This window comes from Anolis sagrei, chromosome X, assembly GCF_037176765.1.
Source record: "Anolis sagrei isolate rAnoSag1 chromosome X, rAnoSag1.mat, whole genome shotgun sequence".
Classification (NCBI taxonomy): Eukaryota; Metazoa; Chordata; class Lepidosauria; order Squamata; family Dactyloidae; genus Anolis; species Anolis sagrei.
Window position 1 is genome coordinate 31500591 of NC_090034.1, and position 12819 is coordinate 31513409.

The following is a 12819-nucleotide window of genomic DNA, read 5'->3' on the forward strand; positions in this document are numbered from 1 at the left end:
AAGACAAAAAGGGTAAACTGCCAATGAAAGAGACTCTGTTCTACAATTTTACTAGTAAGAAAAAACAGGCATATTAAAAATGGAGAAGGAGTGTGAAAACAAGAAAAAAGTTACTTGTCAAGATGGTAGAAGTAGTTTCATATAAAGGCGGGAGCACGGTTAATGGGTCCAGCACAGCCCCATCTTCGGTGAAAAACTCATCGAAGGTCCACTCTGTGAAAGGGTCTTTGTTAGCTCCCAAAGAGGTTTCCTAAAGACAGGAGAAAATCATTTTTGTAAAAATGGGAGAAAGAGTCAAAGAAGGAATGGCTCATCTTGCCAGGTCCTCAGCAGCCAAGGAACTCTGCTTCTTGCTTGTTTCTTCTTCTAGGGAAGGCAGAAGAGTCAAGAAGGAACCCAACTGGTTTGGACTGCTCCCTGGCCATTCCCTGTACAATATGGAAGATGGTATCTCTTATCTATACATTGACTATGGGCAAACCTTTGAGGACACAAAAAAGACCAAAAATATGAATACTGCCCATATATACATTATTATTATTATTATTATTATTATTAAGCTTTATTTGTACCCCGCTAGCATCTCCCGAAGGACTTGATGCGGCTTACAAAGGCCAAGGCCTCAACACACAATATACAATACAAAACCTAAAGCAAATTAAAACAATTAAAGCAATATAAACAACAGGCAATAACAATACACTAAGACAAAATAAAACTGGTCCGGGCCGGAGTAATGGGTACAAGATTAAAAGTGCTGATGTGACAGGTGGTATATAAGGCATTATAGGGCAAGTGCAGTGTGCAGCGTGCAGCAATCTTAATACTAGTAAAGTGCTTATGGGACTTGATATTGGAGATTTCCTAATCTGGGAAGGCACATCGGAACAGCCAGGTCTTCAGGTTCTTTCTGAAGACTGCCAATGTAGGGGCCTGTCTAAGATCTTTGGGGAGGGTGTTCCAGAGTCGGGGGGCCACCACAGAAAAGGTCCTGTCTCGTGTCCCCACCAAGCGCGCTTGCGACGCAGGCGGGATCACGAGCAAGGCCTCTCCAGATGACTGAAGTGAACGCATGGGTTTGTAGATGGAGATGCGGTCACGCAGATAGGATGGTCCCAAACCGTTCAGGGCTTTGTAGGTAAGCACCTGCACCTTAAACTGGGCTCGGAAAATAAACGGCAGCCAGTGGAGCTCCTTGAACAGGAGGGTGGACCAGCTGGAACTTCCGAGCCGTTTTCAAGGGCAGCCCCACGTAGAGCGCATTGCAGTAGTCCAATCTGGAGGTGACCAAGGCATGGACCACCCCGGCCAAATCAGCCTTCGCAAGGTACGGTCGCAGTTGGCGCACGAGTCTCAATTGTGCAAAAGCCCTCCCAGACACTACTGACGCCTGAGCCTCAACCGTAAGCGATGAATCCAAGAGGACTCCCAAACTGCGGACCTGTGGCTTCAGGGGGAGTGTAACCCCGTCCAGCACAGGTTGCCACCCTATACCCCGGTCAGGTTTACGATCGACCAGAAGGACCTCTGTCTTGTCGGGATTTATCTTCAGCTTGTTCCTCCTCATCCAGATAGACACGGCGGCCAGGCACTCGTCCAGCACCCGAGAGGCCTCCTTGGAATTAGGTGGAAATGAGTAATAGAGTTGTGTGTCATCTGCATAGAGGTGGCACCTAACTCCAAAACTCCGGATGACCTCTCCCAGCGGTTTCATGTAGATGTTAAAAAGCATGGGAGACAGAATGGAGCCTTGCGGGACCCCACAGGTCAAAGGCCAGGGGTCCGAGCAGGCGTCTCCCAGCTTCACCATCTGGGATCGACCCTCCAGGAAGGATCGGAGCCACGACAAAACCGTGCCCCCGAGACCCATCCCAGAGAGTCGTCCCAGAAAGATACCATGATTGATGGTATCGAAAGCTGCTAAGATGTCCAAGAGAACCAACAAGGTCACACTCCCCCTGTCCAGCTCTCTACGGAGGTCATCCACCAAGGCGACCAAGGCTGTCTCGGTGCCGTGCCCAGGCCTGAAATCAGACTGTGACTGATCTAGGTAGTTGATTCTGTATATATACATTCTGTATATATACCTATCCACCCCACATTTAAGAAACTTTGGACAATGATGGACTAGCATGCCTTAATTAGATTTCAAATGTTTATACTGAATGGCAGAGGATTTTTATAGGAGTGTTTCCCCTGTAGAATGGGGAGGAAGGCTGCATTATTATTATTATTATTATTATTATTATTATTATTATTGATTATAATAATAATTAATAATTTGCCCCCAAGCTTTGGGTGGGGGAACTAGTATACTTTAGTATTACCCTTGTTTTTAGTTCTGATAGATCTCAGAATTAAAAAGAAACTCACTCAAGGGCAGGAATGAAATGTTACGTTTTGTTGATGTGGTCTCGTATATATGTTTTCTTATATGTACTTTAACAGCGCTGTGTTTTGACCCTATTGTACTCTGCCTCGAGCCACAAGGAGTATCAGGCAGTAAATACATCATCATCATCATTATTACAAAAGCAGGCGTCAAAAATTATTTATTATTTATTTATTATTTATTTACTACATTTATATACTGTTTCCAACATTATAAAGGCAAAATTCAATGCTGTACATACATGTGAAAACCAAAAGATATTACCCAGACAATAACATATAACTATAAATTAACCTAACCAAATTAAAACATAAACCTAAAAGAACATTTAGACGCAAAGCATAAAAAATTAAACATCAATAATATAATAGCATTTATACTAAAACCCACCGATAAACAACACAATTTAAAAACAGTTATTAAATCATGCCAAATAGCCTGAAAATAATCTGGAACAGATCCACTGTATAGATTTTTTTAAAAATGGGAACTATAAAAAATGATAATATCCAGCAACCTGCTTTTGCTCCATGGGCTGGAGACCAGGGAGTCCTCTAGCATTCTGAGCTTCAAAATGGAAGAGGAAGGTTACAGTCCTATGTCTTTCTCTAGAAGCACAACTAAAACCAGCAAGGCTTATATCTGAGTAAAAAATGAGCCCTGTGTTACCTTCAGTATAAATCCAGTGTCTTCAATCTGGCATTTTTCCAAAAGTTCATGGGCCAACAAGGTATATTTGGAAAGTTCCATGGCATCAAAGAGAAGATCTGTAAGAAAAAGCAATCATTTCAAAAATTTCTACAGAAGAAACATACACTGTAAATACTGAGGAGAAATTCTACTGTGCGTATGCTTCCCATTGCAGTTACTTTTACTGTCTTCTCCTTTAAGAGTTTAAACATTTTTGCTTGCATTTTGTGCAGTTGAGTAGGCGCAACAAAGGCATTGCTGTTTTCTGGATTTTATTTTGCTGCATGACCAATCCTTGGATATGCTTCCTAGAACTGGAAATATTATATATACATTTTATCATGCTTTCGTCGGATAAAGAATTGGTTGCATATTTATGTTTGGCAGCATATTTACTACATGCAATTGGAAAGGCTGCCATCTGCAAAGGCTGTCTCTATGCAGATGACACACAACGCTACTACTCTTTTCCACCACAATCCAAGGAAACTCCCCGGATCCTGGAACAATGCCTGGCTGCTGTGAAGAACTGGATGAGGGCTAACAAGCTGAGGCTAAATCCAGACAAGACCGACCTCAACTGGTCAGTCACAAGACCAGTCGAGGTCTAGGGTGGCAATCTGTGCTTGACAGGTCCACCATCTGGGGGTCCTCCTAGACTCAGTGCTGACGCTTGAAGCTCATGTGTCAGCAGTGGCTGGGAGGACCTTCGCAAAGTTAAAGTTTGTGTACCTCGAAGACCCAGACTTGGCCACGGTGGTCCACACCTTAGTTACATCAAGAATAGACTACTGCAATGAACTCTATGTGGGGCTGCCTTTCAAGATGGCTCAGAAACTGCAATTAGTGCAAAGGTCAGCAAACAGACTACTAACGGGGGCTAGCTATAGGAGCATACCATGCCGCTACTGAAGCAGCTCCACTGGCTGACAACAAGTTTCCCATCCCAATTCAAAGTGCAGGCTATCACCTACAAAGCCCTACATTGTTTGGGTCCAGCCTATCTTTTTGACAGCACCCCCCCCCCCCCAAATTAACCTATGCAGGCATTAAGATCTGTTAGAGAGGTCCTCTCACGGTCTTACCTCCATCTCAAGTGCGGCTGGTGAGAATGAGAGAAAGGGCCTTTTTGGTGGTGATCCTCTGTCTTTGGAATGCCCTCTCCAGGGAAATCAGGCAAGCCCTCACATTACAATGTTTTTGCAAGGAGCTAAAAACATGGCACTTCAGACAGGCCTTTAGAAATGATTAAGACATCTGCTACTCTAAGCACCAAACAATCTAATATTGTCACTAGCACTTTAATGGTTTAATTGGGCTACAGCTGGGGTGCTATATTATTTGATTTAATGGTAATTAGTACTGTGTTTTATTGATTTTTAAATTGGACTTTTGCATTGTGTTGTCTTTATTTAAACTGTTGTTGTCATTGTTTAATATGTGATGTAGTTTTACCTCTTCTCTTATATGTTATGGCACATGTACTTCTGTAAGCCACCCAGAGTCCTTCTGGTAAATAATGGTGGAATATAAATAGAATCATAGAATCAAAGAGTTGGAAGAGACCTCATGGGCCATCCAGTCCAACCCCCTGCCAAGAAGCAGGAATATTGCATTCAAATCACCCCTGACAGACGGCCATCCAGCCTCTGTTTAAAAGCTTCCAAAGAAGGAGCCTCCACCACACTCCGGGGCAGAGAGTTCCACTGCTGAACGGCTCTCACAGTCAGGAAGTTCTTCCTCATGTTCAGATGGAATCTCCTCTCTTGTAATTTGAAGCCATTGTTCCGCGTCCTAGTCTCCAGGGAAGCAGAAAACAAGCTTGCTCCCTCCTCCCTGTGACTTGCTCTCACATATTTGTACATGGCTATCATGTCCCCTCGCAGCCTTCTCTTCTTCAGGCTAAACATGCCCAGCTCCTTAAGCCGCTCCTCATAGGGCTTGTTCTCCAGACCTTTTATCATTTTAGTCGCTCTCCTCTGGACACATTTCAGCTTGTCAATATCTCTCTTGAATTGTGGTGCCCAGAATTGGACACAACATTCCAGATGTGGTCTAACCAAAACAGAATAGAGGGGTAGCATTACTTCCCTAGATCTAGACACTATGCTCCTGTCGATGCAGGCCAAAATCCCATTGGCTTTTTTTGCTGCCACATCACATTGTTGGCTCATGTTTAACTTGTTGTCCATGAGGACTCCAAGATCTTTTTCACACGTACTGCTCTCGAGCCAGGCATCCCCCATTCTGTATCTTTGCATTTCGTTTTTCCTGCCGAAGTGGAGTATCTTGCATTTGTCACTGTTAAACTTCATTTTGTTAGTTTTGGCCCATCTCTCTAATCTGTCAAGATCGTTTTGAATCCTGCTCCTGTCTTCTGGAGTATTGGCTATCCCTCCCAATTTGGTGTCGTCTGCAAACTTGATGATCATGCCTTCTAACCCTTCATCTAAGTCATCAATAAAGATGTTGAACAGGACCAGGCCCAGGACGGAACCCTGTGGCACTCCGCTCGTCACTTCTTTCCAGGATGAAGAGGAAGCATTGGTGAGCACCCTCTGGGTTCGTCCATTTAACCAATTACAGATCCACCTCACCGTAGTTTTGCCTAGCCCACATTGGACTAGTTTCCTTGCCAGAAGGTCATGGGGGACCTTGTCAAAGGCCTTACTGAAATCCAGATACGCTACATCCACGGCATTCCCCGCATCTACCCAGCTTGTAACTCTATCGAAAAAAGAGATCAGATTAGTCTGGCATGACTTGTTTTTGATAAATCCATGTTGACTATTAGCAATGACCGCATTTGTTTCTAAGTGTTTGCAGACCACTTCCTTAACAATCTTTTCCAGAATCTCGCCTGGTATTGACGTGAGGCTGACCGGACGGTAGTTGTTTGGGTCATCCTTTTTTCCCTTCTTGAAGATTGGGACCACATTGGCCCTCCTCCAATCTGCTGAAACTTCTCCTGTTCTCCAAGAACTGTCAAAGATGGTGAACAATGGTTCCGAAATGACTTCCGCTAGTTCCTTCAATACTCTTGGGTGTAGTTGATCTGGCCCTGGGGACTTGAACTCATTTAGAGCGGCCAGGTATTCCTGTATGACTTGTTTCCCAATTTGGAGTTGGATGTCCTCAAATCCCTCATCCACTCCGTCTTGCTGAGGTTGAAGATGACTTTCTTTTTATGAGAAGACTGAGGCAAAGAAGGTATTGAGTAGTTCTGCCTTTTCCCTATCCCCTGTCAGCATTGCCCCATCTTCTCCTCGAAGAGGCCCTATCGCCTCTTTGTTTTTCCTTTTTCTACTGATATAAGAAAAGAATCCCTTTTTATTGTTTTTAATGTCCCTGGCAAGTCTGAGCTCGTTTTGTGCTTTAGCCTTGCGGACCTTTTCCCTACAGGTGTTGGCTATTTGTTTGAATTCTTCTTTGGTGATTTCTCCCTTTTTCCAGTTCTTGTGCATGTCTCTTTTGTGTCTCAGCACAGTTAGAAGTTCTTTGGACATCCATTCTGGTTTCTTTGTACTTGTCCTATTTTTTCTTTTTGTTGGCACGGTTTGCAACTGCGCCTTGAGTATTTCACTCTTGAGAAACTCCCATCCATCCGTAACTCCCTTGTGTTTTAGTATCTGTGTCCATGGAATGCTGCTCAGTGTTTCCTTCATTTTTTGGAAATCAGCTCTCCTAAAGTCCAAAATGCGGGTTTGACTTGTCTTAGTTTCGGTCTTCCTTTGTACCTCAAATTGCAGGAGCACATGGTCACTTGCCCCTAAGGATCCTACCACCTCAACTGCATCGATCAGGTCCTCCACATTTGTTAGGATGATAATAATAATTGTTGTTGTTCAATGGATATATAAGAGTTTGGAACATATTGCACAGAAGGAGAATGAAGTGAAAAAGTAAAACTAGACTTGTCTAAATTCAAGTTAATTAGTTGTTGTTATTGTTATCATTGTCTCCTGTTTTATCTCTCTAAAAAAGAAATTCAAAGCAACCAATACCATACAATTAAAAAACTATATTAGGCCGAAGGAGAATAAAGTGAAAAGGCTAAACTGGACCAGTCTAAATTCTATGAGACTTGGTTCAAGTTCATTAGTTATTATTATTATTATTATTATTATTATTATTATTATTATTTGTCTCCTACTTTATCTCTCTAAAAAAGAACTCCAAGTGGCTCGCATTAAAACCAATGCAATATAATGTATCACCTAAAAATATACTAACATTAACATAGAATTAAACATGAACAATATTAAAAATAAAGTTAAACCCCTGAAACCAATTCAAAACCTATCCATGTAGTTATGTCACTGATGCACTCTGGCCTGAAGTCACCTTTGCACTCAGCACCACACAAGAGTCCAGTATTACTAACTAAACAGTTTATTGAAGAAAACAAATGTAAAAGGCAAAAAGCAATGTAAAAAGCAATGTCCAAAAAGCAATAGGAAAAAGGCTTTCAAAATGCAATAGTCAAAACACCAAAGTTCAGTCCAAAAGTGACAAGGTACATGGAAAAAAACCAGGAATAAAAACACAGACATAAATCCATAACCAGGAACTTCTTCCAAAGCATGAATCCATGAACATAAGCATAAAACATGAATCCATGAACATGAGCATCTTTGGGAAGGATAAAAATCTTAGACATAGACTTGAACGTAGAGCAAAAACAAGATCCGAGGTGTACACGGTAACACAGTGTTGCCTGTTCTAACCTGTTCAGTAAACAACAATTTAATTTAAGGTTGACAAGCCTTGAAGTCGTGCCTTTGACATCTGGTCTGTTTCTCATGGAGTCTCTGTGACCTCCGTAATCTGACTCCCTCCTCCCAGAGGTTGAGTCTCAAACTCCTACTGACCTCAGGTGTTTTCCCAGGGGAAAGATCTTTCTCTTCCAGCTCCTTATCTTCTGTTACCAAGGAACAACCAGGGGAAATGTCTTCCCTATCTGCCAGTGCCCAGATATCTCCATCTCCTCCCTGCTCTGAAGCCGTTTCTTTCTGACCAGACACAGACCCATCCTCCCAGACAGAATAATGATCCAAAATCCCCTCATTTCCCACACTGGAAAGCCCATTATTCCTCACAACCTCTAACTGAACAATCCCCTAGTCTTCAGCCTCTGGTTGAACCACAACACTCACTGAAAATAGCCATTTTTTCGGTTCCCCTTCCTCATGTTGATTTTATCCCTTTTTCAATTCTGCATCCCAAAACCTTCACTCATTTCAAGCACAGAGCCTCGGTCTCTCATTCTCTGAGAAGTTTTCTCCAACCTGCTCTTTTAGAGGCCATTTCCCCAATCAGACTATTATAAATGATCAGTTAATAATTAGAATGAATTACCGGGACTGCAGACCATCACCGCCTGAATGGCCATTTCATGGATTGCTGCAGAAAGATTCAATCCTTTGGGCACAACGAGTGGACCACCAGAAGCCAATATGTGACAGAGCTTTCGGCATGCCAAGAACAACAACTTCCCTGTTTGTTCGTTGTGGTGATGTTCAGTAAGATCCCTAATGAGAAAAGAGGTTTTATCAAAACAAACGCCAACACATTGCCAGTCTGTATCTTGAAAGATAATGGCAAAGCAGAAAAAAAGACATTAAGGCCAGTCATGACTTTGTTTCCTAACCTGCAAATGTTGAGTGCTTCTTCGACGTTTCCTGCATCCAGCACTCTCAGGGCCAGCTCTGTTCCCATCTCATGCTCCGTCCTTTGCAGAAGACCCGCCAGTCTGTAAAGCCCACATCGAGCCAGCTCTTGCCTCTTCACCCCACTGTTCTCCAAGCTGGTCTTTTCTTCTGTTTTTTTAAACCTCTTGGCATTATAGGTCTCTATCTTCTCTTGGAGGAGGCGAGTCATCAGTGGCAGATTCTCATAATCTTTGGGAGATACGTAGATGTCAAAATTACCCTGAACAAAAAGTAGATGGAAGAAAAAACATGAGGGTGAGGAATAGTGGACCTGAGCAAGGCTTAATTGGAACATGGAAGCTACTGTATTTCATCACAAAACAATCACATTTTTTCCTATTTCGATAGAAAAAAGGAGGTGCAACTATTACATGATCAAAAAATACTGTGTATGCCAATGATTCTTTGGCTTGTTTTTAAAAAAACTACCCCGCCTTACCTCCCAGACAGGAGGAGGAAAAGGAAGGATCCAGCCTCCGACAGACAGCTCGATTTATGTTATGTTATGTTTGTTTGTTTAAACCGCCTTGCTTCAGAGAAAGGAGGAAGGATGACTCTTTCTCTGAAGGCAACGCAGTTTACAAAATCTGAAATTGATCTCATTGTAGGAAGGAGGGGAGAGTGGAGCTCCAGAAACCTCCATTTCATAGTTTTTAAACTGTCCTTTGGAGAAGGAAGGAGGGAATCAGCCCAAAAGGCTCTATGACTATTATGCGAAGAACACAGAAATGCCAATTCTGCCACCGCAAAAAGAAGGTGTAATTATTATGCAATGAAATACATTCTCTGTTGAGAATTGGAAGGGTCCCTACAACTTCTGGCAATGATTCTCAATGGCCGGAACCAAGCACAGCCTCCAAGATGCCGAAGATGAGAAAGGCTATATATACTTCTTTCTATGTACAGTTGTCTGTCCTGTCAGTGTATAATGGCATTGAATGTTTGCTGTATATGTGTTCTGTGATCTGCTCTGAGTCCCCTTTGGGGCGAGAAGGGAGGAATATAAATACTGTAGAAAATAAAAATAAATATATAAAATGTCAGCATTCTCTGCAGCCAGAGATCCTTTAAAATAGGCACAGCCAGGGCACGAACCACAGGCATCTTCCAGAGGCCACTTTTGGATTCCTGAAGTCCCAGAAAGGGGGGGAAACTGTCCCAAATGAGAATTAGCATTCTTAGACACAGCAATTACCTTCCAAACAAGAAAGGAATCTAAATACTGTAGAAAATAAAAATATAAAATTTCAGCATTCTCTGCAGCCAGAGATCCTTTAAAATAGGCACAGCCAGGGCATGAACCACAGACATCTTCCAGAGGCCACTTCTGGATTCCTGAACCCCCGGAAAGGGGGAAAAACTGTCCCAAATGAGAATTAGCATTCTTAGACACAGCAATTACCTTCCAAACAAAATATATTTACATTCCCTCCACTGCACAAATAAATCCCTTTATATGTTTTTGAATGCGACACAAAACTTACCTGCAAGGCTTTAAGCATTTTAAAGCATTTTAAGTCAGCTTCATACTCTTCTGTCTTCCCAAGATTTCCTATCGTCCAAAAGAAGTGGAGGGAAAGAAGAGTGGTTATTGCACGGCTTATGGCAATGAAGTAAAAGAGTAGCAGAAACAATGCAAGGTTTACCTTTCTGGTGACTAAGCAGGAACTTGAGGACCTCCACCAGGATATTTTTTAAATATAGCTGCCTATTCCGCTAGAAAAGTAGAAGAGATGGGAAGAGAAAGAATGACAAAAACTCTGTTAACAACTCTAGCTGTACCAAGAGCAATGTTTTACTTTCAAAACTGAGACCAAAAATGAGAGGGAGGGATATTACACTGTTGCATCTTGTTTCAGATTGAGTATTGGCAATCTACTGTCGGACAGATGGCAAGTTATTTAACCTCAGCAGACAAAAGCCAAAACCAAGTCACAACATCTGCTACAGAACTCCAATATGGTGATGATAACGTAGTCTGTGCACCCTACAAGCCATTCTAAACACCTTTGCAAAAGCATAAGAGAAGCTCAGCCTCTCATTGAACATCGAGAAAACCAAAGTGGTCTTCCACCAGCCAATCCCTCTCCAATGCCAGAAATACAGCTTGATGGTGTAACATTAGGAAATGTTGTCCATTTCTGCTACCGTGGCAGCCACTTCTCCACAAAAGTCAACATTGTCACTGAAATACAACACCGCCTGAGCTCTGCGAGAGCAGCATTTTTCCGAATGAATCAGAGCATGTTTGAGGATCGGGACATCTGTAGGGATATCAAGGTGCTTGTTTATAAAGCTATTGTCCTCCCAATCCTGCTATATGCCTGCGAAACATGGCCCGTCTACAGATATCACACTCCTGGAACGATTCCATCAGCGTTGCCTCTGAAAAATCCTGCAAATCTCTTAGGAAGACAGGTGAGCAAATGTCAGCGAGCTGGAAGAAGCAAAGACTACCAGCATTGAAGCTATGGTCCTCCGTCATCAACTCTGCTGGACCGGCCACATTGCCCGAATGCCCAAAGATCACTGTCTTCCAAAGAAGTACTCTCAACTCAAGAATGGAAAATGGAATGTTGCTGGACAGGAAAAGAGATTTAAAGATGGGCTCAAAGCCAACCTTCAAAACGGTGACATAGACATAGAAAACGGTGAAGCCCTGGCCCTTGAGCACTCTAACTGAGGTTAGCTATGACCAGCAGTGCTGTGGTATATGAAGAGGCATGAATGGAGGAAGAAAGGGAGAAATGTGCCAAGCCAATCTTGATCAAGACAGCCTTTCACCTAGAAACTGATATCCTCACTGTGGAAGAACATGCAGGTCAAGAACAGGACTCCACAGCCACCTACGGACCCAACGCCAATACACTACACTTGGAGGGCCATCATACTTGGACAATGAGGGATTGCCTTAGTAAAGTAAATTGGTTTTATAGTTGTTACCTCTTCTTCACTGTCAAACATTTCTGCCTCCAGTTCCAGTCTTCCCCACGTCACTGTCCTATCTGCAATCTCCATAGCTTCGGCAGCAGGAAGAGACCTTAATAAGTTGATAACATCATCTCTCTGCAAGAGCATGGAAAGTAGTGTCACTCTGGATAGAGCCCATAACCTTTGGAATAAAGCTCCCTTCATCCAATGCTAAAATGGGTGTTGGAGAGACGTCTGGCTTTGCTTCAGGCAACAAATAATATTATTGACAAATAATAAAAAACGAATGCGGCAGAGATCGAGAAAGGAAATACAGATACCAGAGAGGAACTGAGAGAGTCCAACCTCACTGTCACCCACTTATCCCAGTTTAAGATTGAAACACCAGTGTATTATTATTACTGCCCTCCTTTTTCTCTTTCAAAGCAGCTTACAATAAAACCAATACAATATCATTTAAAACCTAAAAATATACAGACAATAAAATAGAATTAAATATTAATGGAATTAAAAATAAACACTTAAAAACCCTTAAAACTAATTAAAAACCTATTCATAGCCAAAACGACAGCACCCCCTGACTTGATCTTAAAGAGTCACCTGACTACAAGTGTGTTCCAATCGTGTGAGAGAGAACGAGAGAGACAAAAAGACTGCCAGATAGATCAAGGTAGGAATTACGCAGCCCTCCTGATGCTTTTGAACTAGAGTTTTAGAGTTTTTAAATACTGTTAGCCTGATTTTGTTCATTTTCATTGTTTCTTCCTTTCTGTTGAAATGGTCCACATGCTTGTGGATTTCAGTGGCTTCTCTGTGTAGTCTAACACGGTGGTTGTTAGAGTGGTCCAGCATTTCTGAGTTCTCAAATAACATTCTGTGCCCGGGTTGAACAAAATCTGGCTACCAGTATTTAAAAACTCTAAAATCAGGACAGTAAACAAAGAACAACACTCAGAAAACAGGGGAATTCCAGACAGGAAACAATCGGGGCCAGCTAACACCTCCCAACAAAGGATCCCCCCAGGAAGAAAGCAGCCAAAATTCGAAGCTGCAAGGCTATTCAATGCTAATAAAGGTGGCAAATTGCAACATTCA

At 42.4% G+C, this 12819-nt stretch overlaps 1 protein-coding gene across 3 annotated transcripts in view; it reads right to left on the bottom strand.

Annotated features, from left to right (window-relative positions):
* Window positions 1-12819, bottom strand: part of KNTC1 (kinetochore associated 1) — a 165157-nt gene that overhangs the window by 52172 nt on the left and 100166 nt on the right. For all 3 annotated transcript variants that reach the window (XM_067473103.1, XM_060786016.2, XM_067473104.1), the window contains 7 exons: window positions 11737-11859; window positions 10440-10509; window positions 10278-10345; window positions 8733-9013; window positions 8441-8613; window positions 3062-3159; window positions 115-250 (listed from right to left, as the gene is read on the bottom strand). In XM_067473103.1, the coding sequence (XP_067329204.1) occupies window positions 115-250; window positions 3062-3159; window positions 8441-8613; window positions 8733-9013; window positions 10278-10345; window positions 10440-10509; window positions 11737-11859 (949 nt within the window). The remainder of the gene's footprint in view (window positions 1-114; window positions 251-3061; window positions 3160-8440; window positions 8614-8732; window positions 9014-10277; window positions 10346-10439; window positions 10510-11736; window positions 11860-12819) is intronic.